General features: G+C 30.4%; 1 protein-coding gene across 1 annotated transcript; it reads left to right on the forward strand.

Moving 5' to 3' along the window:
* Window positions 1-2,697: 2,697 nt before the first annotated feature.
* On the forward strand, window positions 2,698-23,233 carry LOC131850524 (disks large homolog 2-like). The gene is made up of 9 exons (XM_059200772.1): window positions 2,698-3,301; window positions 9,934-10,016; window positions 16,250-16,438; window positions 19,969-20,049; window positions 20,868-21,068; window positions 21,324-21,462; window positions 21,738-21,807; window positions 22,506-22,749; window positions 23,045-23,233. Exons 1-9 carry the CDS (start codon window positions 3,037-3,039, stop codon window positions 23,231-23,233), a joined length of 1,461 nt encoding a protein of 486 aa, XP_059056755.1. The 5' UTR covers window positions 2,698-3,036.
* The last annotated feature ends 3,886 nt before the right edge of the window (window positions 23,234-27,119 follow it).

Raw genomic sequence — 27,119 nt, forward strand, 5'->3', positions numbered from 1 at the left:
GTTTTTTTTTATAAAAATATGACAAGCAGCTCGATATGACAAGGACCTAAGTAGGTCCTTCTAATTAATTGAACTTTTTTTTGTAGTTCTTCAGTACGTCTAACTAGTACAAAACTGGGGAAACTATTCCTTTACTCCAGTATATATTCACCAATAATAATATATTATAATTATTTTAATTAAAAAAAAAACGATAACACTTGTATTAAAAGTTAGATTATTTTAAACTTGAATTAATTTTAAATTTTATTGCCTAACGTTGGATAAATAAAATAAATAATTATTAAAGTTTCAGAAATGAAGCAATGCGGTAAAAGTATTGTATTTCATAAAAAATTAACAAGATTGCTACGTTAAAAATCTCCGGGTGAGCGTTAATATAATGAAAATTATTAAAGTTTAGATCTCTTTCTGAAATTCGTATTATCCAGGGAACGTTTTAACGTTGAAATTGGAGTAAGCGGGTGTAGGCGACGGAATGAAACTAAGCAACACTGACATAATATTATTATTAAGCGTTAAATTTTAGTACGCGACCATATATGCGAATGGTTAATTTGACTTTTTTAGTTTTAATATACATTTATATACTTGATAAGTATCTCTATTGAACGGTAATTTCATTGGAGAAAAGTTACAGTTGAAAATAAGAAAAGTTTAACAACTTATACATTATGTAGTTGTGAAGCTTCGCTTATTTTCAACTGTCGCACAGGATGTGTTCTATTCTATTTTTAATATATATTTTTTATAATCTTTAAATATAATATACCAGTTGTGTATCTTGCCAATTCTTCTCATTTGAAGTAGCTAGCCAAAACTGGATGATATGAGTAGTCATAATGAAATATTTCATAATAAAATCTATAAATAAATAAACAAGTATACAGACTGAATATGAGCAAAATTATCAGATGTATTTGATGAACCGAAATACGTTAATTATCAATTATATTATATTTATACCTTTTCAAGTATGTCAATCTTTGTAAGTTTAATTCTACAACGCATTTCTTCTAGACTACATATCTCATATAATCATATTATCAGGCATTAAATTTGTGCTGAGTACGTAAATGTGGTGATAAAAGATGAGCTGATCATTAAATGGATGAGAGACATTATGTTCCGCACTTGGTATCGAGAAATAGTATATGATAAACTAGTTACTTGCCCCGACTTCTTCAGGGTGTACATGTATTATACATATAAACCTTCGTCTTATATTACTCTATCTATTCAAAATCCGTTGCGTAGTTTTAAAGATTTAACCATACATAAGGACGGAGAAACAGAGAGGGAATTAACCACGAAGAGTTCTATTTTTAATGAAATTGTGCAGATAAATATTTATAATAGAAATTCTATTAAATTAAAAATAGACATATTTAATGGAACTTTAACTATAATACCATTAATAGTGATGTTGTTACACAAACTATGTTGTTGCAACATTAGCATTTAATTGTACATTGTGTATTTGTGTAGTGATGTTTGTTGTTACGATAGTTACGGTACGTTTCAAAGAAGCTTTTTTATTTAAATGAATAGGCCTTAGGCCTAATTTACGCACGTTTACATCCAAAATTAGATAATAGGAAATTAAATTTCAACAACTAGGTATTTTTAATTCCCGCTTTGCACCAACGGTTTATAAAGGGACACCAGCGGAAGATAAGCATGAAATCATCATGAAGCAGTTAGCTGGTCGTGGTCAATTTACTAGGAGTGTTATTACATAAAATATGACATCCTTTGTATGTATTTTATTTTATTTCACTTAACCTATATCCATAATAAAAACAGCTATCAAAGATTTCAATAAAAAATAAAAAGTAAAATGGTTTGGTGATATGATTAATTAATATACTAAAAATCTAGTTACATTTTTTATTAATGGCATATCAGTCAATTTAGAATTAGAAAAAGTACAGGGGATATCTGTTATATATATACTAATATATATGTATATAAAATTTGTATACATACATATATATACAAATTATTATTCAGGGACAATAACTAATATACTACGACAACACTGGCTATAAATACCTACTTAATAAATACAATAAAAAATTGAAAATTATTCCTAGATAAGTAACAGTATTATATATTTGATAAGAATAAAAATTCAATAATAATATCAATGGCGTAACATCTTTCCTGGAGGATTAGTGATGTCTCCAGTGAAATCTAAAAATATTGATTCATAAGCGTTCTGTGTCGCCACACGAAGAGCCCGAGGGAACGTAAAATATGATTACCCGACTGATGTTCATCTACATTCTTCAATATTTCTGGCATTAATTTCTCGTCTAAGGAGAATTCTGCGATCGTTGGTGACGAATTTATATTTTTCATGAGTCCTTCTCTATAAGGGGGTGCCATTTATATCTGTGGAGGCTGCAATTTATTGCCGCCATTTATCATTTCATCGAGTCTTTACTCTGCCATATCATCTTAAGTGGCTCTAGTCCTTTCTTTATTTAAATACTCATAATACGTATCGTGTCTATCTATACTTTTCTAAATTTATGTAGTTTATGCAGATACTTAGTTTTATAATTCTTTATCCAGTTACTTCAAACAGAACATGAGTAGGTACACATCATATAAATAAAATATTTCACATGATAATATTAATAAGGATAGATCCCGATAGTGGTGAAAGCTCTGATAGGAAAAGACTAAGAAAACGGATAGACAGATTTGTCTGCTCGTAATTGTTTACATCCACCGCTATTTGACCAGTGACCAAGACGTCTATAGTAGCGTCGAAATATCGGAAGTTTTTTAATAATAAGTATTATCGTAGTAAATATCTCGTTTATACAATATATACAATTGCAAAACAACTGAGAACAAAGTTCATAGAATATGAATACTCTTATTAATATCAGAATAATATGTTATCGTAGATACAAAAACGATTTTACAAGTGCACGGAACACGTCAGAATGAATAAAGTGTTGACAAACTCGAGTGACAGTTAGTGAGAGATAAGTGTGTGATGGTGGAATTAGTAGTCGCAGCATGACCACGTGGATGGCGCTGTTCGGGCTAGTGTGGCTGCTGCGGGTGCGCGGCTCGCTTTGTGGGTGCGCGGCATGTAAACGCGCGCGTCACGAGGTACACGACGCGCAATGCGTATCCAGCCCGCGCACGCCCAGTCCCGAGCGCGCACCTTTTGACGTCATCGCGTTGGAGAACTACACGCGCGATGTCACCGTGCAGACTGACTTTGACGATGATGAAGTTGAAGATCTCGATAAGATCGAATTGCAGATCACCGAAGAATGTGAGTATTCATTTATTTATAAGAATTCTAAATAATAACTCTAACTCTAAATATTATTTAATAGATAAAACAACTATTCTTAAGGGACGTAAACGATGTTTATTTTACGTTTACGTTGTTTAAGAAATCATTTTTGCTCGTTATTAATTATAATATAATATTTTAATTATTGCAATCTCTTCACGTTCTGTTTGATGATGATGATACTCGTTATATAACTATAACGAAGTTCCTTCGCCACATTTCTTGGTATATTTTCGATAATCTCGAATACTATTGAACCTATTTTCATTACCTACATTTACATGTACGATATTTCATGCACGAATTCGCTTTATTCCAGGAAAGAATGAAAAGAGCATGTAAATATCGATAAAGCGAATGAGAAATATCGCGCGTGCTGCCAGCTCGCGTCTTATTGTAATAATTAATTATCATTACAAAATGCCGGTCATCTGGAGCAAAGAATAATTATAGCGTTATTAAAAATTTATAAATCTTAAACTTTGTCTTTAAAAAATAAAATCCGTGGAATATAAAAAAAATTACATGAATTATATTCGTGAAAAAGTTAAACCAAAGATAGTTAAATATAACTCACGTTTGCGCGCGCTGACTTTCACGCGCTAGATAGCGCACGCTCCTAATCGCGCGTGAATGAACGTGTTGTGTAAAAGCAGCTATTTACAGAGTGATTTCTGAAGGCGGTATAAATCTCTAATTTAATAAGGTTTTATATAAATTACTTGTAATAAAAGTGTGAAATTGATTTGGGGTTGCTAGTATATAGGAGTATAAGTAATATTGTATGGAAGCATATATGCAGTTATACGAAACTTTTGTGAAGAATTTTGTTGATTTGCACCATATTATTTTCCATTTCTCAATTAACCTTATAGGCTAGGCTATATGCCCAGTTTGGTTGATAAATACAAATATTGGTAAAATACAATATCAAGGGCTGTGTAGAGCACTGGATTGGAAATACTGTGAGAGTACAAAAGTTGCTGATGTAGGACTTATGGCGGCAACACTAAAGTTAGACTAGGCAGAATACGTGGGTCGCTTGCCAAGTATCCAATAAAACACCCAAAAATTTGTACGTCTTGCCTTGGAAATCCAAAAACATAGGTACATAACCAATAAGTTTGCGAACATGCTATATTAAATTTCTGCATCTTTTTATACAAAATTCATCATTTAAAGTCATTTAAATTTATTGTTTTTATTGGATTTTGTAAATTAATGGAGTTCGGATATAGCTTGAATGTGTAGTGATAACTGTTCAGCGCTAGTTTCGAAGCCGACTGTATTCAAAGCCTGATGATGCCTCGTTCAGAAGCGAAACACGTATCTCAGTGCGAGTGTAGACTCAATAACGGTCAGAATTTGATCACTAATAGAGAAGGTCATTTCATTTCCAGTAGTGATGATCAGGTTTCCGCACTGAAAATCTGTGGTCTCACACATACTAATGGTAGTAACTAAACATAAATCGATTAAGTAATTAAATGTACACACCTAATTCAATAGAACATATTAGTGAAAAGGCGGCAAGTCAAATATTCCCTTAACCATGACTTCAATAATTGACAATGTTGCTGACTACCCCATTCGGGATAAAACTCGTGTCGGTATATGTGTAGTTTATGTTAGAAAATATTTTTTTAGCTGACGTTTGTATATGTAACGATTTATCGATACCTGAACAAGAGCGTAATTTTGGTAATATTATTTTAGTAATAGTACGTAATATTCTATTGGATAGTCACGATCTTAACTCAATAGAAAATCACGTTCATGTAGCAGTCAATCAATCAATCAAGACAACTACTATAATTACTCTCTGACTAATACACATAGACAGTGTTATAATTGAAATTGTGATAACACAGTGAATTTTAGACCGTCGCGGTCTTGTGGTTTACTAACCCAATTAAAAGCCTCAAAGGGACTGAATAGTATATATAGATAGACTTTATAAAAACGTTGTCCTCATGAATACCTCATTTGTGTTTGTAAAATAATAATATAATAAAAATATGAAATCGTTTTGTACATTTGATATAGTTATTGGTTACGTCGCGTCTCGAATGTTCGAGAAGAAGAAACGGTATAAATTTATAAAATAAACAAAACAATATTAAGGCTTTCGTGAACTTTGAAGGCTATTCGCGTTTGCAAACACCTTAGTCATAATAAAATAATATGTAAACATAGCTAAATAAATTAAAAAAATGAAAAGACGGCACCGGTGTGATAATCGCTGGATTCAAAATGTATGCTCGAATAAAAGGGAAATGTCAAGTTTTACCTTTACTTGAACGTCGACCACCCATGTGCACCCGCCTGACTACCATATCTTTGTTTACATTCGAGAAGAAATTTATAATGAAATTCTATTTCATTTGTAAATACATTTTATGTTTAGATAAATAAATTCATGTACAATTAGAGAACGTGGACAAACAAGATATTATGTTTAAATTATAACCTATTTACATAGACTTCCTTCATGGCTGTACACATTTCGTTCGCTAATTTGCTTTATATTTATGAAAATTGTCGAGAGCCTTCTATTTGCTTAAGTTCCGCATCTTGGTGATATGGTGTCTTGTAGGTTTATTGTAATAAATTACGTTATTTTATCTCAAAAAGGGTAATATAAATTTGTTTGATCTTTTTAGCTAAAATATAGTAATGAGATAAGTATCAATCTTTCTGGTGTCTTTTATCTGAATATTTTGTAAATATGACGCTTATACATCAAAATGTATTCAAACAACAAAAATATATCTAATGTAAGAATATATTTCGATAGTGTCTACCTATATACCTAATATTATATATACGTATTAACATAGAAAATGTTCAGTTTTGGCTATATTACACCGGTCATCATTAGAACCCCAAATTGTCTCTTATAATCCTTACTAATATTATAAATGCGAAAATAACTCTGTCTGTCTGTTTGTCTATCTCGCTTTAATGTCAAAACTACTGAACCGATTTAAATGAAATTTGGTACACAGATAGTCTAGACCCTGAGAAAGGATGACTTGGATGGTTACTTTTTAATGTGAAAAAGGGCTATAAGGAGATTGAAAGGGTAGGTAATTAGGTAGGTAACTGATATTTAAGGCTGTTGATTAAATATAAATAAATAAAAATGGGTTGTAAGGAATTTAAAGGAGAGTTAAATATTTATATGGAAATATTGTCATTTTTAAAGCTAGAAGCTTGAAGTTTAATTTTTAGCCTATTTATTGAATATTATAACAAGAAAAAGAGTTATAAGGCGTTGAAAGAGTTATGAAAGATTGTATGGAAGTTGTCGTCATTTGTGAGTGAAGCTAAAACCATGAAACTTTCTATTGGGTTAGGTCATGAAATATTTTTTTCCATTATTTGGTCAAGGTTTTACGCGGGTACACCTAGTTGTATCTATAACATAAATAGGATGCCATGGTACTATTATTTATATAAGTCATCATTTTCTTGCATTAATATATTTCTGCTTTGATGATATCTAGGAGATAAAAAGCAGAGCATTTTTAACTCGTTTCCAAACGTAGTCTTATTTTATGTAATGTAATATAAAAAACATTAAAATCCACTGTTGTGAAATATTTAACTTGTATCTTTGTTTAAATTAATCTATTAATAACCAATTGAGGTTTTCAAATATAACTATATCTAAAATAAGACAATAAATTCATATATACTATTTCATATTTTGTACAAGTTTCCAATAATATCAAAACTGTAAATACGGGAACAAAACATGAGTGACGTCAACAAAAAAAACATGCCCAGGTTCCATACAAATTGGAATACACAATTTCACGTTTCAGAGAGCGAATGAATACAAAGTTGATGTTAAGAGCAAAATAATATATTTATATATTGATGCCATTTTCAGCTATTCTAACTAAATTACAGTAGTAAAAACTCTTTGGGTGATTCGTTCTCAGTTGATATATATATTTATATATAACAATTTTTTTCTGCGCAACGGAACGTCCATTCTTGACAATGGTTAACCTCTAGTTCTCTTATTTGGATCAAAGCATCATATACGTTAGCTGTGATTTGAAGGAAGTATAAATTGGTTTTACTGTTATCAACTTACAATATCAGGAATAAAATGCTTTTCATTTAATCGTGGTTTTATCTTGAATCTACATAAATGCTACGAGATGACTCGTTGAGTAATATTTTGGTAATTGAAAACTCGTGCAAAAATCAACTCTCTTAACTGAGATTGATTACGTTATGTTTCAAATAGAACTTGATGTTATAAATAGAGTGTGATTTGAATAATGGGCTATGTACTCGGTCTACCATTAAGCCTACTGTAAAAGAGACTACTCAACAATTAATTACACAATGTTGGTTTAAATGCGATCATTACTCAAAAACACAGCACGTGTAGGTCGTTCCAGCATCGGAACTGGTTAGAACTGAAAGTAGATCAATGACCATGGACGTATTTACGAGTATTGTAAACTGTTGTTAAATACTACAGAACTATTATAGTACAGACTGACACAGTGGGGGGGACTTTATTTTGTAAACTGGACCTATAGATATAGAAGATAGTTATGACAATGGAACTAAAGTAATTTTGTAAAGGTGGTCTATGTCAGTCACTGTATGCAAGTAGGACCTATACGACAAATCAGTACTCATTTATTTATGGAAAATTTAAATTATTTAAACTTGAAAAGCACGATTTACACTTATCTTGTACTTTTCTAGATATATACCTACATGGTATCAATACGCCAATTCTTACCTAATATGTAACAACAACAACTAGAGTAGGTTCATCAAAAAATTAATAAGTTTGCGCTATATAAAGTATTGTATATTATTTTTTATAGATATCCATACTTTTATAGATAAGCCTATTATAAATATAGACTACAATAGGTCGTTCTTAAAATTGTTTCCGAAATATAAAATAAACATATGTAATACTTATTTTATACATTATTACTCGTGACTTTATTAGCTATATTACCCAAAAGTTAGTCTATGTCCGTTCTCGTCATTGAATCTGTTATCAAGTTAAATTTTATAAAGACCAGTTCTGCTATTTATAATATTGATATGGATAAAAAGTATTTCTATTTATAGATCAATAATAATAAAAATTATTCGTGTTTTCATATGTTAATATAAATTTGATTTGATAAGAAGAGTGGATGGCAATATTATATATGCATAGTGTTTGGAGACCGGGTTGTCGACGATAACATATGTATGTATAACTGGATTAAGCTCGAAGTGGGCAGGACAGTTAGTTGGACGGGAACATGGGCCATGGATTAAGGTAAAGGAACGATGCCAGACTATACTAGCTTAATTACTTCATGTGTAAGTACGATACACAATATTAGTATATTTAGCAGTAGACAATGAGAACCAACATGATTATAATTATCATAGATTATATCTATAATAGTAATGTAACATCTATTCATAATAAAATTGTAATTAACCCTATACAGATTTTTGCCAATTCATTTATAATAAATGAAATTTATTTACCGACAATTTCAATATTTGCTACTAAATGCTAAATAACGTTGGTTTTAAACGACTCACTGTCTAAAATAGCCTCGTTTAGGTATGAAGTATCAATGTGTAGTTAACAATAAAGCTTTCCACTAATTCATTAAAGCTTTGTTAGACTGTTGACATCGTGACGAACGCAACACTTGACATGCTCATGATGGTCTCGGTGGTCAAGGAGTTTAGTATACCGCTTTACTTCCGATGACCGCGGCTTCGATGTCTCGCATGGTGCAAAAATTTGTATTCATGAGTATCTCACTCAGTCTGGTTGATTTATACCTATACAAACTGTACCCGCGACTTCGTCCGCGTAAATAATGAAAAAATATTTAATGAGCTAACCCAATAAAAGCTAAATAAAAAAAGTTTCATCGTTGTGGCTTCAAAAATGATGATACAAAATTCCATACTACAATTCAATCAACAGCGTCAAAAATAAGTTTCAAGCTTGTTGCTTCAAAAATGACGATTCTTCCATACAATATTTCATCCCTCCTTTCAACCCTTTGCAACCCTTTTTCGCATTAAAAAGTAGCCTATGTTCTTTCTCTAGGGTCTAGACTATTTGTGTACTAAATTTCATTTAAATCGTTAATCGTTCAGTAGTTTTTACGTAAAAGCAAGACTGACAGACCGACAGACAGATAAACAGAGTTACTTTCGCATTTATAATATTAGTAAGGATGATGTATATACTTACATAAAATGTATATATGTAAATATTTATATCGGTTGTCCAGTACCCATAACATAAGCTTTTTGTATGAATTGCCTAAGATTATTATTATCATTTCGCTAGCTATATTTAAATCCAACCTGATAAATAACGATACCGTCAGTCGGTGTTTCCAACACCAGAGAGTGAGTTAGAAATATAAATTTACTTTGAATTTTTTTTTACATTACGGCCAGATTTGAACTCTAGTTCCTTCTGAATTAGGATATTAAACCACTAAGACACAAGGCTGTCCATGAATAGTTAGTAACAAAGTACATAATTACGAGTAAAAACAATGTTATTAACGTTGACACATTATTTTTGTTTGTAGCTAACGTCAGCAACTACGAGTGTGGGAGGGAACAAGCGACGTCAAGTCCAGGAAGTGACCGTCGACTCTCCGGAAGTTGCCAGGTTTGTTTCACAATAATATCTGTTAGCAAACAACACTTTTCTCTTACGCTGTTTATAGCGCTGTGTACGTGTTTGTAGATCTCGTTTGTAATCTGTTACCACCAGCAGTTCTATTGTTACGTGTAGCAAACTGAAACTTTAAAATTGTGGCTTATAGATAACTAGCGACCCATATCGCCATCGCACGGATGCAATACAAATCTTTGAATTTCTCAGCATTTTCTATTCATGTATTATACATATAAACCCACTTAATTTAAAAGATATAAGAGAATAGACAGCGGAGGAGTCTTTATGTTGTACTATGTAAAGATACGTACATTTAAGATGCTATTATTAATGATGTTCTTGAAAATTATTTCTTTACAAAGCAAAGTTAAAATCAGTTTAAAAAAAGTACAACGGTTACTGTAATATTTTTTTTAAAAGTATTTTGTCTATCACTCTGTAGATTTAAGTATTATATCATCATATCGTACAGTATTGAAATAGATTTTTGATAATGTATCACACAATACTGTCTGTCATCTACGTGCATACGGTTGTGTATTCTTTATAGCAGCCGACAAATTGATGTTATTTTTGTATTTCATAAAAAAATCAAGAGTTCAATAGGATCAGACCGTTGATAAATAATAGTAATTTTAGAATCTAAGTAAATTATTAAACATAAGAAGCACAAACAGCTTTCTGAAATAAAAATAAAATAATTATGAATTCATTATTATTACACCATTTATGTTTTTTTTAGTATATTTTATATATATGTATGTATATGGACCCTTAGAACTTACGTTATTAATATTTTCATACAAAAAAATCTATAAGCAGCTCCGTTCCGTGACACGTAACACAAGCGACCCATGTCAGTATAAAACATAAGTCCTCTTGTATACCCCTGTAATAATGATTTATTTATTGTTTTTAAGGATTTGTATAGAAATCTCTTTTTGTTTATTCTTTATGCGAACAATCGAATTTTAGTCACATCAATGAATTACACATTAAACGATGCTGTAATGAAAATTGTATTTTCACTATACAAAAAACGAGCTGCTTTGTTAGACATCAGAAAATTGTAGCCTATTCTCCCTTTGATTATATTAATAATACTTTCCTTTTGATTATAAAAATAAATCTAAGTTCAATATAGCTGGCGGTGAAATCCGAAAAGCAGGTGTAATTTTAGCTACTGAAAATACCTACTAAATTATCATTGTTATGAACAGCGCTAAAAGGTTTATAATAAGTAAAATAAACACAAAGGATAGGAAAATATTCTTAATAGTTCGGTTTATTGTTGTATAATACATATTTCGTACTGTAAGGTATACTTTACAACTCTTAATCTTAATGGGGTAGTTTCAACGCCACACTTATTTCACATATCCTAATTTTGCTGGGTTTATTTGAATACAAACCAGAGGCTCACCTCCTGGAATCCCTCGAATTAAATTGGTTTGTTAACGGTAGTTTTATCAGCAGCAATTTGGTTAGAAATTAAACACAATATTTTTTAGAGTTTCAAATTTGTGGCTTCCTGTCGTGACGGGGTCTTATTCTAGTCAGCAAACTACAAGGCCACTACACTCTCTATTTATAGGAACACTGTATTATATAGGATTATAGAATTCTAGCTACATCGTGGATATAAAGCGACTTGAGGTCGTTCAGCGGTCGTTTACGAGGTATCCTTGCTTTTACTACTCAAGGAATCGCTCTCAGGTGTCCTTTTAAACAGCATATTGATTTTTTAGTAGGCATTATCTTTAAGGGCTGGTCACTAAACAAACGCTTTCAATATTTATTTTAAGAGTGATGAAAATATTATTGAATTTTTTACAGTGCGGACCAATATAATTAGATAACTTATTATGAATACTCTGTTATGAATATGACAAATAGTTTTTTTTATACTTGTATAAATGGATTAAAAAAGTAGAATGTTGTTTACATGTGAGGTTTATGCATAAGTTTACGTATTGTGTTCTTTTCATATTCATGCTTCAATTGCATAGCATAGTGTGGTAATACGAAACGCGAACTAGCTTAAAAAGGAGATTGAAGCAATATTTTTTTAATTGTATAATATGGCTTCAATGTCGGTTATACTACTGGTGAGGTGTGGCTATTACAGAAATATCTCAGAGAGAAACCTATGCTACAGACCTCTAGGCTTGTAGTATAGGTTCCAACCTAGTTCAGATTTCAGACTCTTACAAGGAATAACTTGTGAGTGTAAATATAATTAATATACATTGTAAGATTTCATGAACCTCTAATCACTTAGGGATATAAAAAATAGGTAGTAGCCGTTTCTCAGAATACGCATATAAAAATTCATAAAAATCGGTCAAGCCCTTTCGGAGGAGTATAGTAGGTAACTAACATGAGATGTGATAAGACGAGAATTTTATATATAAGATGTCACAGTACACACACATATTACTATTTAAGTAATGAATTAAAAAATAAAAGGTATTGTAGTGCTCAGTAATCTGACAGTTGAATCAGCTAAGAAAATTTCATTACATTATTATTACAGTCGTGGTCTGAATCTCAAGAGAGAAAATCTTGTGAGTTATAACCGGAATCTATCTTCCTAATCCTGTCGCAATCAATGTAATAGCAGTTTCAGGTTATTTAGTATTTGAATCTGTATAAAGTATTAAAATATTAAATAACGTAAAAACATTCGTTCCTTTATAAAAAAAAATAATAACCCTGGACAATTAACATGCCACCGTGTAGTCCTATGGTAAGCAGAGCTTGGGTTATGGGAATTAGACTACTGATATGAATACTTAGATATTTTTTTGTAAATACATACATAATATATGTATAAAACACCTAGATCGATACAAACAATTATATTCATGAATACAAATATTTGCATTATGCAACTAAACGAACCCGCGACCATTAAAATTAAAACTAAGAAGGTGTGTTAAACCGCTAGATCACCAGATTTATTACATATCATTTTGGTCGTTTATTCAGATATTTATTACATCATGTGTGTTAGAAATATAAGGCAAATGTAATTCTTAAAAATTGTACTAGACGACGTTATTACGAAAATATATAAGTGTATTTGTAGGTTACATTATTAATATTATGAAGTTATTTTTTTTATTAAACCAATAAAAAACACTTAGATACGACGAATAGTAAAAAACGATAGAAGCGACTTGTTTCGACGACGAAAGAAACAATGTTTTTAAATTATATGTGATTAATACATACTAAACTAAAGCAGGAAACTTTCGAAATTTAAAAAAGTAATGCCCACTTAACCGGCAATGATGTGTTTAAAACTGTACTTTGCCCACGTTTTCTGGTTTGCTTATAAAGGTCTCTCCTTTATAAATGAAATGGATTTTACAAAAAAATAGACGGCTTTGAGAAATTACTGCAATAAACGCTAAATGAAGTCTATTTGTATATGTGGCACGGGATTGTAGTACTTCATAGCGAAATGTGGTAGAAACTTATGGGTATCAGACGGAAATAAGAATATAACAAACATTGATGGTAAAAATGCTAGTAGTATTTTTGATAATACATTGCATTTTACTATAACAATCAATATGTTGTGAGGAGCTGGTGTCTGAAATAGGTATAATCTGTAATACAGATCACCAACCCCCAACTGAATGGACAAGTGATATAAGTTAAATAAATTACAATACTTATACTACATTAAATAAACTACATTCTATATATACTAACATGATACAGAAGGATAAACAATAAGTTCAAATACACGATTTTATTACTACCTTTTTAATTTTCAAACATGTTAATGTACCACGGTAGCCACTTAAGATACCACTCTGGAGTATGAAGTTGCTATGCTTTTATATCTTATAATTTCATTGTCTTATCACCCTTCAACTGTAACAACCTTACAATGCAAGATGTTTGACGGCTGAAATAAGTAACGACGTAAGTCTGAAGTACCCATAGCACGCAGACGACTTTTTACAAAGTCTGCATCGGTTCAGTTTATATAGAAGTAATATTAGACTATATTTAGCCTGCTGCTGCAACGAACATATTTTGTAGAAACATTTTACCCTTTATAGTGTTGAATATTCAGACAGAATATTGCATATAAAATGGTATGTGCAAGTTGCAGATGACCATTTTATATGCAATATGTTGCACAGTATAAAACATATCAATTTTCTGTGCTACTTGAGTTGCTTTTACTAAAAGCTTTTATATCCTGGAGAAAACACTGTTCCATAAACAAGAAACCATTATATTTTATGTAACTTTAATGTAGATCATATAGCATTCAAACTGTATCTACTTAACATCTTATTTCGAGTATTATTAATTAAAGTATGTAACTATTAGTAATATTAAATTATTGTAAAACGTTAATAATTATGCATATTGACGATAACTTAACTTAACAATAACGTAACTTTGCTAATTATTACACAAAGTATGTATTATTCGGTTTATAGAAAAAGTGGAGTAATTATAAATTTTAGCATATAGAATTGTGTAAATTAGACTGGGATAAGTGACAAAGAAATGTTATATATGGGACAATGATTTTGACTTCAATTATGATGAAGGAGTCATAAATAGTGCCTAATAGTAATCGTAACTGTGAGCTTTTTAACTGAGCCGAAGTGCTCCTAACCTAACCTATTGAGAGTAGGTAATGGGAGTAAAAGAGGTCAAAATTAATTAGAACTTTTGGTATTCCATTCTCAGGCGTGATATTAGGAATGTGTTTATGTATGATGTGAACTCTATCAATAACACAACGTATGCGAACAGATCTTACGAATTTTTTAAATCAATGGAAGTAAAAGAGAATTAATTAGAACATTTGGCATTTAATTCGCACTCTGCCTACAACAACGTGAGTCTGGCGAGATCATAATATATAGTTTAATCTCTATATATAAAAATTACGTGTGACGTTGTTTGTCCGCGATGGACTCTTAAACTACTGAACAGATTGCAAATTTGATTTGCATATAGTGTGCAATTTTATCCAACTTAAAAGATAGAATAGCTTACATCTCAATTTATAGTTGGAATATTATTTTATTCAAGTACCTTAGCCACAGCAACGCGTGTCGGGTCTGCTAGTTTATTGTATATATTATTAGTATGTGTATCAACAATATGTCATTTTTTATGGATGTGTGTAAATTATAATTAATAAATAATTTAATTGTACCCTTTATTGTTTAGTCGTCTATAAAGAGACTGTATAAGTTTAACGCTATGTCCACAAACTGTTAAATCCGTATTTCTATTCGGCGAAGCGTGAGTGATAATAAACAGGCTCACTTTGTTCCCAAGTTTCCTCTTTAGGTTATTTACATTACGTTACGTTACGGATGTTTATCTGATTAAAGCTTTAACATACAGGATAACTACATTAGCGAAGCAATGTTATTCATTAAACAAGACACGAACCTAATTAGGTGAAATCCCATGTCAATAACGATCCCGAAGTAGGTATTAATCTAACTTATTTTACAGTTTCAAGTGTCCCGCTGTTAGAGTTGACACACGGTATTAACCCTTGTCCATTGTTAACGGGTCAATGTAAGTTATTTTAAGGTCGTAGTTTAATCGACCGACTAGCAGTTTCGTTACACTCTACTGTCCAAGCAATTACAGACTGTGTATTCAACCGTTTCACAGTACCCATTGGGCTTTGACATCGAGTCCATTTGGAATTGGGAGTCGACAGACGTGACTTTGGAATAGAATGTTTCTTTTTAGTTGTGAGTTACATATCTATTACAGTTGCATTAGAAAGCAGAAAGGTAGAGTGTTGTTTGCATTCTCAAATTCGAGTACCCTGTGGCTGATTTCAAAATAACAAAAATACTTTATAGCTGTTACAGCTATTGTATCTAAAGTTTACAATTATAATATTTAACTAGAATTAGGGCAATTTCTATAATTTAGAATACCTAATTATATTGTTTAATTATTTAGTAATATGCATATATGGTCTACATTCTGTGTAGTAATTTATTATTAGTCTTCACATTGGAGAACTAGGAACTATAAGTTCTTTCTTCTGGTGTAAGATCATATTGTTATTTCACTAATATTAGTATAGGGTAATATTTTGAAATTTCTAATCTAATAAATAGTTAAAAATAGTAGACATAAAAACAGTATATATTATTCTTATGGCATTGTTTCATTAATTTAATCAAATGTATTTTTGCTGTTTCCTACAGAACCCTTCAGATTCCGATAACGAGTCTGTGTGGGAGACTACAGACGTGACATTGGAGCGGGGCGCTGCAGGACTTGGACTTAGTATAGCTGGTGGTGAGACTGGCGGTGACGTCAGCATAACACGGCTAGCTACCGGGGGAGCGGCGAAGAAAGACGGCCGCCTGCAGATAGGGGATATTTTGTTACAAGTGAGTGCCGCATTATTTAAATATCGATGACATTGGTAGTCTAGCAGTTTTGCACACCGCTTCACTATTGATGGTCGCAGGATCGATACAATTATGTCTTTGTGAGTATAGGTGTTTGTATTGGTCTAGTCGTTTTCTATGTATTAAAAAAAATCATATATTTCTCTCAGTTGTCTAGTATCTATAACACTAGTTCTGTGTACCTTAGGACGCCAAACGTATTATTTATTAGCTACTCACCCCGGCTTTGCACGGGTGTATATGTATTATATATATATATAAATCTTCCTCTTGAATTACTCAAACGCAACTCTATTAAAAAAACCGCTTAAAAATCGGAATATATAACATCAGGAAGGCTAAGATAAGAGAAATTAAATTACTTATTTACCTATATACATATTTTATGGATATATATAATTAAATTATAGTTTTTTTTTATAAACCTTTACAGAACAATTTCTTACAGTTGAAAACATGTTCATTAAAAAAATATTAATTTTCCCAATCAGAATATCTATTATATATATACTAAAAATATAAATTAAAAATAACTGTCATATTTTTTTGAAACGTTAATATTCGTAAATCTACAAACGTATTACGATAAACAAACTAGAAAGTGAGAAAAGTAAAAATAAGGCACTATATATTCTGCTGTTATTGAAGAGAACAATATTCATGGTATAGCCTACATTATGTATATTAGTTTTTTAAGTTATTTATGTGACTCATGGCTTTTTTGTTCTGGTAATATTCACGAGTAAACAAAGTTATATATAGAGTGAAAAATATTGTATCAGGTTTTTTTATTATATAAAAAAGTAAGTACAATAAGATTGTATACTATTTTTAAATTGCTTTTGGAAATTAAATTATGGGTATGTAGGTATTGCGGAGGTAAGTAAAGTAAAAAAAGTTTCAAGGGTTTATTTTAGACCTTTGTTTTCTGTATACACCTAATAATTACCGAACAATCATTTATGGTTTCTTAGCTTTAAATACAAGACATATAATAAAAACAATTTACAAAAATGAAAAAAATAACAAAGGTCATTTTACTTCCTTCACGAAAATGTACAATATTACTTAATAATAAACACCGGTATAGACTGTTTTATTAAAATAATCAAAAAATATTAACAGGTGCTAAAAATATCTCTATTAGCTTCCACATTAGATCGTTACAATTTGAGTGCCTAACATCCAATTTCTACTTAATAGAGACTACGGTGTGTAAAAATGACAAAGTGCTAATAAACCGCGTTCTTCTATCAGATATTATAGGCACTGCTATAAAAATAAGCTCGTGGTATGGAAAAGAAATAAGGAGACTTTTAAAGTTAGAAAATAACGTTCTGAAACTTTTTATCACGTAGTTAAAAAACTCTTCACGGGAGTTACTTAAACGACATTCTTTACAAACTTGGCCGTTTGTTTAATGAAATTTTATGTTAGGTTGAAGGTTTAATTTGACAGGGTGATGCGCCGTCTACAGAAAAATAATCGAAAACCGTTAATCATGAAAGTTTCCAACTTTTGAATTAACTTGTTTATACGACCTAACAGATTAGTTCTGTCTATATATATATATTTCATTAAATAGACTACGAATGTAATGGATCGGTGGACTGTATGGGTGTCTAAATGATGAAAACACATATAGAATATGATAGTAAAATATATTTAAATACAGTTGCGAATTATCCAAAAGACAATGAGAGAATAACACGATAAAGGGAAGTATATCAAATAACATGACATATAAAAAAGAACTCATCAAAAATATAAATTTAAAAATAATAAAAATATCAAAAGAATTCTGCTCGAATTACCGAAAGTATAGATTACAATCATAAATAGATACTCGAAGAACCTTCATAGAAGGTATAAAATTGTATTATAAATTCTGTCAGATCGATTGTATTGTCTCAAACATTCCTAGTTTTGTATGAAAGCAACATGAAAACAAGAAAAACAAGAAACAAAACAACCTTATCGATTGCATAAAAGTTTATAAAATTGGCAATATTATTAAATTCCTACAATCAGTAAATGGAAACAATTGTACATATATAATATATTCCTGAAACATCTTCCATTATCTCTGAAAGAGAATCTAATGAACCTATTTATAAATTTACCAATTCAATTCCTAACCCACTTAAACATAGATATTTTGGTATAGCAAATTGTCCGTGCAACTAGACATAAAAAAATTCTACAAAATAATTCGTTCCTACAGGATAGGCCTAGCCTAGTGTAGGAATCTATGCTGTTGTGAATATGTGTAACAATTTTTGTAAAGAAATAAATAATTATTATTATAATAGGTTTCCATTATTACAAATACCGAATACCTTTTATAATATATTATTTTATTACTTAATACAATTTTATTATTTTCGTTTATGTTGAAAACTATTCGAGACAGATGTTTATAGTACTCATTTTTTATTATCTGAATAAAGGAATCCTAAATGTATTTATTTCATTCTAACTGTATATTGCTACTTCGTTGTATATTTTATATAGTACGTATATATAGTTTCATTTATTATGCCACATATCAATATAATTTAATGCCACTATTTAATGTCTTATAAAACACTTTCTTTGAAAAAAAAAAATATTATAAAATTGAAGTGTTTATAAAAAATAAAAATGTTTTTGTTGAAAAATTCTAATTCATAGCGCTGACAATATTATCTGCTTGCACAAATATTGAGTGCGTAGCGTTTTTTTTTGTTGACTTTCGTATACCTAATCCTTATTAATGTGTATTTACTTAGAACAATATATATTTAAAGAGCAACATCCAAGTTTCTTGCTCAATCTCTGCGAACCTGTGGTAGAATAAAAAAATCTGACTATACAAAAGTGCTTATATTAAGTTTATTTGAATAAAGATGATTTCTATTTCTAATATCATTGTTAATATTTTATTAAATTCTATGGATATTACTATTTTTTAGTCAAAGGTATTGTCAACTGTCGGTGCAATGCTATGTGTGTTATATAAATTTTCTGTATGTACCTTTAGTACGAATTGTATTTTTTATGCCAATAGTAATTTTATTTTCATTTCTACATATGTAATTAAAGTGTATTAAATAAACACTGTTTACGAAACTTCTGATAAACATGTTTACTATAGATAACACATGTTTAAACCTATAATATTTACTAACTTATCTGTGAACTGGTATTTATATGCGAGTCGTACCTCACTTGTTAATGGTATTTTTTCCCCAAGAAAAAACACCAATATAACTCGTTCGATAAATATAATAATTATAATATTCAAAAACAACGAATTTATGTTTTCTAAATAATACATAAGAAAACTTTTTTAAATGAATGTAAATTATACAACCATTATTCTTACCAAAACTGATACTGCATCAATTTCCTAGTAATCGAGAGTGTTATTATATTTAATACAAAGAAATTATCTATATTATAATTAAATTCTATGTTGTATAATTTCTACGTTAGAACACTAATCTATTTTGTTTTATTTTAAATAGGTAAACGATATTTCATTGGAGGGTGCGCCTCATTCCGTAGCAGTGGATGCTCTACAGAAAGCCGGCAATGTTGTTAGATTAGTAAGTTTATCTTAATTGCTCCTTGTTCCACTGACTTAATTAGTGTCTTTTAAACCTCCCTGAAGAGAAAGAATGACTATAATTAAATGTTATCAAGATAGAAAAATATACAGATTAGATAGGAGATGCATATTTATAATTAGGCCTCATAATTGTCATCACCAGTTAGTTTATTAAGGTAGGTTGGTACGAAGTCGTGGGATGAGATAAGACAGTGGAATAAAATTATATGAAGACAGACATCACATATGTACGGTCCGTAGTAATTGTCCCCTATACATATGTATGTCTGTGACAAGTACCATTTACCATCATGTTGGCTGTCAGCTTGTTTACTATTTCAATTAAACATCGACACATGAAACATTTAAACTTTTCAAATTTATTTCAATTATTAAAATTAAAAACTTATATATGCTGGAACCTTGCATTATGGCACCTATACAAAATCAAGGTGGGTGTATAAATTATTGCTTGTTTTTTAACCATCCGGTCTGATAGAGATGTACGTCGCCTAAGGCGGGTTAAAATAGTTAAGTTCATTAATTAGAACTAGGTACAGAAAATTTCATATAATGTAAACATTAATTTCAGTAGAGTTATTATAGTTGGGTCTTGAAATATCATAAATATTAATAACTTTTGATATCAAATTCAGTAATAAAGGCATCATCATCTATTTCAAAATATAATCTAAACATCGTGTATTATTATTGAAAATATATATTATTTATTATCTAAACAATTACTTGTATAATTTACGAGCATTTGGTAAACTTTACTTAGACAATATTTAAATTTTACATGTATTTTTGTAGCGTGTTCGTCGCGCGCGACGGCCCAGGGTGGTGACATTGTGGCGAGGCGCTCGCGGACTCGGTTTGGGTATAGCAGGGGGTGCAGATGATGCTGCTGGTGGAGGAGGAGTTTTTGTATCTCACATCGCTGTCGGTGGAGCCGCGCATCATGATGGTAGATTAAGACTAGGAGATAAAATATTGGCAGTCAGAGATGAAGACGTTAGTACTTGTATTTACAAATCATACTAGTATATTTTTTATACTATATCAAATTATAATATTAATAAATATTCGTATATTTCACGATATTGTATACAATGTTTAAATTTATACGTACATACATAAGTACACAAGATTATAATTAACCACAAAAATTAAAATAAATATTATTTCTATTTCTATTTCTGCATTTGTACAGCTATAGAAAGTTTATATAAAGAATTAATTACTAATATGTATATTAATTACTTTTAGGGAATAGAAACTTCATTAGTGGGTGCAACTCATGCTCAAGCTGTAGCAGCCTTAAGAAGCACAGGAGAAAATGTTACGCTAGTTGTGTTGCCCGCAGGATCAATTTTGCCTGTAGCCCGATCCGCTCCGCTTTATTCCAGTAAGCATCCTTATTTTATTAATACCTCATTATTTAATTATATACTAATTATTTAATTTCACTTCATTGAAATTTTCTCTTAATCGCTGTGATTTCGAATGATAACGGTGTACTATGGTAACATTTGTTGAATAAATTTTTATGTTCATAATCAACTGTTTTATGTAGGTAATTCGGTAATTATTTGTTTTTGGTTTTAACTGAATCTATTTATATATTTGAAATATTTTATTATGTCGTTTAGAATAGACTTAATAATGCTTGTATACTTGTAGCAAGAACACAAGCCACTTCATGTTCAACACTTCACGAATTGTTAGAGGAGGAGCCGAGTGAAATACCGAGGTAAAGTTTAACGTTTCGCGACACGTTTCATTTCACTTCTAAATTGCGTTAACGCCCCAGCTTTTGGCACTAATTCAAAAACTACATAACTTTAAGCTTTAGTAAAGGGTTTCTTTTGGCACGAGCGTATCGCATGCACTTGTATATTGACCACTGCCCGCATTTATTTCAGACAAACGTTGCTGTTGTAACAAATTGTTTCTGTTGCCTTTTACTAAATGTTAGCAAAGTTGTACTGCTACATTTTTAATTAAATGACTAAAATGAACTGCTTTGTCTGTGTGAAGCTTATTGTCTATCGTGTATATGAGATTAGCCTAGTATTTATTCTTTACATCTTGAACCACTTTGTAAATTTTAATTTACCACACTTGATTTACATGAGGTTTACTATTATATTGAACAATACGTAATATATACTCTTTTAAATTTGACACTTTCTTTATATTTATACGTAAACTTAGGGCATAATCGCGGGATCGTTAAAAGTAAATAAGACGTGCTAAGATCCCGTGTCTTATCGCAATAATACTTACTATTATAATATTGTATTTATGTATGTAACCTTGTTTGTTTGTTATCTGTTTTCGCTTTAATGGCTGCAATATTAACTATGCAAACTAAGTTGTGGTCAAGATAACATTATATAAGACGATCAAAGACAAACCTTAACGTTTCTATTATTTCCGTTTACTTAGGTGCGTTCGTATGGTCCGCTTGGTCCGATCAGGGTCCCGACTTGGCATGGACATTGTCGGGGGACTTGGCGGCGAGTCGGAGGGTAGTAGTGGGGGTGAAGATGATGCTTGTGGGGTATTCGTATCAGGAGTGTCAGTTGGGGGCGCTGCACATGGAATGCTGTACCGTGGGGACAGGATTCTGAGTGTCGACGGTCGGGACTTAACGCGAGCGACGCATGAACAGGCTGCTGCTGCTTTAAAGGTATTCTGAATAATAATGGCTACAAAGAATAAATAGAGCAAACAAATTTTACACACAATTGCAATCTTTCTTTATTACTAATAATATCTTATTTCGAAATTAGTAATTTATATAATATAAGGGTGAAATTACAGGATAAGAGGTATGACATCTTATATCCTATAGAATGATAACGCCTGAGTTTTATAAATGTGGTGCTGTAGGTACGAGTATAAGGTGAAGGTCACAGTGGGCCGTCACCTCGTTTGCCATTCAATTACATAAAAAAGTACTCATTGTTATTTTCAAATAACAGCAATACTCGGGTAGTGCAGTGTCCATAGCGGCGCAGTATCAACCAGAGCAGTATGAGAGACTGCGCGCACGTATTCGCGCAATCAATGCTGCTGCAGCGATGTCACCGCATGTGCGACATGCCACTCATGTTGCGCATGGAACCCATGTCCCAGTGCATCCAGACCTGCATGCTATGTACCCGAGGTAATGTCATGATTAACTAAACTAATATTGTGCATAAGAAAAATTAGATTTTTGATTTGTAATGAATAACCTCAAATACATGTACTTAACTGATTTTTAACATTATTTCACATATAGTTTTTTGATACGGAATGTCCCACATTAGTCTTTCTAAAACTCCCCTCCAAATTGAATTGTTCACTTAAGAAACTTAAATGGTATGTTTTGGGAAGAAATCACTAGAAAATTGATAACGAAATACAATAAATTTTCAAAACATGTAATGAAAAACCTAAATTAAAATATAAATATTTGTCATAAAGAATTTTCTGTATTAATTTATTATGGCCCAGTGCGAAAGGGTTAAACTCGTGTCGAGTCCATTTTCGAATTACCCCCCTTAAAAATAAAATTATCCCCCTGTGGGTCGTGGGCCCCATGTTGAAAACACTGACTTATGGAGTCCTATTGTACACATTGTACGAGTATAAACCGAATATTGAACATGATAATATTATTTAAGCCATATTTAACATTTGTAACGGCATTGAAATGTCACCTATTAAATATGGTTACTGTTTCGTTAATAGAAAGTGTACAATTAGTAAACAACAATAAAAAGTTAGTGTGAAATGTAGGGTGTATATCATTTAAAATAAAATAGAAAGAAGAGATATGAAAATATTTATGAGAGACTAAGTATACAATAGTCTCTAGCTAGACACCTGTCTAGCTAGAGACTATTGTATACTGATATATTTATGTTATTGTATACTGACAGATATATTTGGCAGAATTATTTGTCGTTACGTAAATAATTTACTTGTATTGTCAATATTAATTATGTTTTTGTGTACTGACACACTATGTACGTACAAGAGCTAGATAAAAACACAACAAGAGCCTATTATCGTATATAAATACATAGACATAAATAATTTATTAGGGGATTATTTTAGAATTATATTTATTGACGTATATTTTTTTACTTTATGAAGTGGATTATTAATGTATAATATATATATATATTAATAAATATATAAATAAATAATAAGTTATTCTATAATAATAAGGAAACGTTACTGTAAAGAATGTGTAAGTAATTTTAAAACAATTAAACATTTTTACATAAGTCACACACGAATATAAATCTGCACTAACCCACAAAAATTACATCTTATCATAAAAACTCAATAGTTATTATCTAACAAATAATTAAAATTGTCAACTACGATCTTAAAATTAAGTATGAAAATATTTGTATATCAATGTACGTGACTGTACCTATCTAATCAACTAATTGAAATGTACAGGAATTCTCTATATACCTACATGGTAATAGACAATGTTATAAACTCATTTTAGTAACTAGTTTCCTAACATGTGTTCTAATATCTAATATAATATAGTAAATATTAGCTAGATGCGTCCGGAGTTGCCTTAATTGTTTGTATAAATAACTTATAAATTGCTAATATAATGTTATTATATTAAATAAATATCCTTTAACATAATACACAATACCATTAAGTATCAAACTAAGGATAGTGACTAACAAAATCTGTACAAACAGAGATACTCATTAACAAAAATGTGTTCTGTGTCGATCGAACCCAGGTCGAATAACAATAGTAAAATAGGATTTCCAGTCAATAATCATACATTGTTAAGAAAATCCTTCAGATTTTAAAATTCATTATTCTTTAATACGATTATAATATCCTATATATTTTCACAGTTTTTAATATTAAAATGCTCCACGAGTGAAGTAGACGTTAATAACTAAGTAATATAAAATAAGTTCATAAAAATTTACCATCTACCTGTTTCTCTAGCCCTCAGCCTCTCTCACAGCAATATCTAGACATTACGACACTATTAAATCTATCTAATTTATTGGTTAGCACCTGGCCGCCTGGGGAGAGTAGACAGAGTTAGCTATAAGATTTTTATTGAAAACTATTTTATCTTATACTATTTTATATGCCTGATTCATATTTATAAACTACTTTTGAATATGCGTGACCTCGCCCTACAATACTAAATAATAAGATATAAAAATATATGTTAAAGCTGGTAGAAGGAGGATAGTGTAAAATGTTACACTGAATATATGAACTTTATAATATTTCATAATATGGCTTTGTATAGTAGAGCCTCATTAAAGGTTCAATTAACAGATCAGTTTAATTTCCCCTTCCTTTCTCAGAATTTATTACTTCATATAAAGTAACGTTATATAACGTATTAATAAATCATTAGAAATTCCGATAGAAATTATACACAAGTACCCATCTAACTTAACTAGCGATTTGCCCTGGTTTTACACGAGTGCATGTACTTAAGTAAAAATTTATTTTTATTTTTATGTAATATTTAACCCATATTTGTTGGTAATATAGCAAAGCTAAAGAGTCAACACATTTTAAATCTGTCAGTATTTATTCGAGTTTGTTCATTACTAACTTCATGGAATATTTTTTCTTCGTAACATTAGTGTAGTATAATATAATTTCATTAAAATATAGTGAATACAATACAATGTACCTAATATTAATAGTGTAATATTTAATAAAGAATTTTAATTGTTTAAATATAGGCGCATTTGTATTGAATCATCTATATTTTGTTTATTTCAAATTTAAACTATATGTATATTTATTACTATATAATAATAATAATAGAAGTATACTACTAGACATGTATAAACTTCTTATTATATGTTATACGACAGGAAATCAAGATGCATGTTGTAATATAATGAAATAATTTAATATTACCATTTCTACCAATTTTCAATATAATTTAATGAGTTAAAGACAAAATGAAGAAACCATTCGACGAGTTAATAAGATCTCGTTTATATGCCCATAGCTAATTAAATTACACCATACATTTCAAATTCTAATATATGTAATAAATCTTCTTCTTATTTAATTTAATTTTTCGCAGGTAGCAGTGAACTGGCTGTGAAAAATGACCATTTTGGAACTGAAAGTAGTTAGAGAAAAATTGAATTATAGTACTTGGCTATTGATGAATGTTGTTACCATGAGAACAGGAACTTTATTCTAATTTAAGTACATATTTGTTATGTAGTTTATATATTATTGCTGACTAAAAATGTTTTCCTCTAATCCAGCAAATATCGACACACCTAAACAATTTGCCTAAGAAGGTTTGAAGTTTGTTTTTCAGTACATTAAAATGAAAGATCGGAGGGTTCACAGAACTTACAGTGTTTATTCAGTTTTAATTGTAGCCAACCTCTAAATTTATGTACCTACTAGCCATGCATCTTTTGATATTGGAGTCACAAACTTTAATGTCGAATTCTTAAAGATTGATATATAAGTGTGATTCTTGGAAACAGTTCTAGTACCTAACTATATTGAAATTCTATCTACCTATTATTAAGTGTATATCAAACGTTGCAACACTATCGACTGTTTTTTTTATTTATAATTTGTAAAATTTTAGTCTAATATTAAAGTATTTTACCCTGTAAATATGAAATTGCACTTAATGGAGGCTAATCGAAAATCCCCTACCCGATACCATTAGCTATTTTGGCAAAACATGAAAATAGCAATTCAATAACAGGAAGGCGTGGTTATTTCTAAGAAATTGAATAATTTATATAAAAGCAGTTCTATCGTTTTGTTCTTATTTTTTATAAGTAATGTTTTAATCGTGAATCATCAGAAAATGACTCCTTTTCTTATTTATTTGGTTTATCATTGTATTGATAATTTTACTAATCATTTATCGGGAAATGAGTTTCGATAATTATATGCTTATAGCTATAATGGCAATAGCATGTAATTACTGCAATTTTCCAGGAATATAATGTTCATATTGTTAACCGACTGAAAAGTGGGAGGTCGCCAATTCAATAACAGATATTCGTA

Source organism: Achroia grisella, unplaced genomic scaffold (genome assembly GCF_030625045.1).
Source record: "Achroia grisella isolate CSIRO2021 unplaced genomic scaffold, CSIRO_AGI_Agris_v1 utg770, whole genome shotgun sequence".
NCBI classification, from domain to species: Eukaryota; Metazoa; Arthropoda; class Insecta; order Lepidoptera; family Pyralidae; genus Achroia; species Achroia grisella.

Coding starts and splice junctions, on each gene's coding strand:
- LOC131850524 (XM_059200772.1), top strand. CDS start 3,037: ATGACCACGTGGATGGCGCTGTTCGGGCTAGTGTGGCTGCTGCGGGTG. Junction 3,302..9,933: donor ATTGCAGATCACCGAAGAAT/GTGAGTATTCAT, acceptor TTTTGTTTGTAG/CTAACGTCAGCAACTACGAG. Junction 10,017..16,249: donor GACTCTCCGGAAGTTGCCAG/GTTTGTTTCACA, acceptor TGTTTCCTACAG/AACCCTTCAGATTCCGATAA.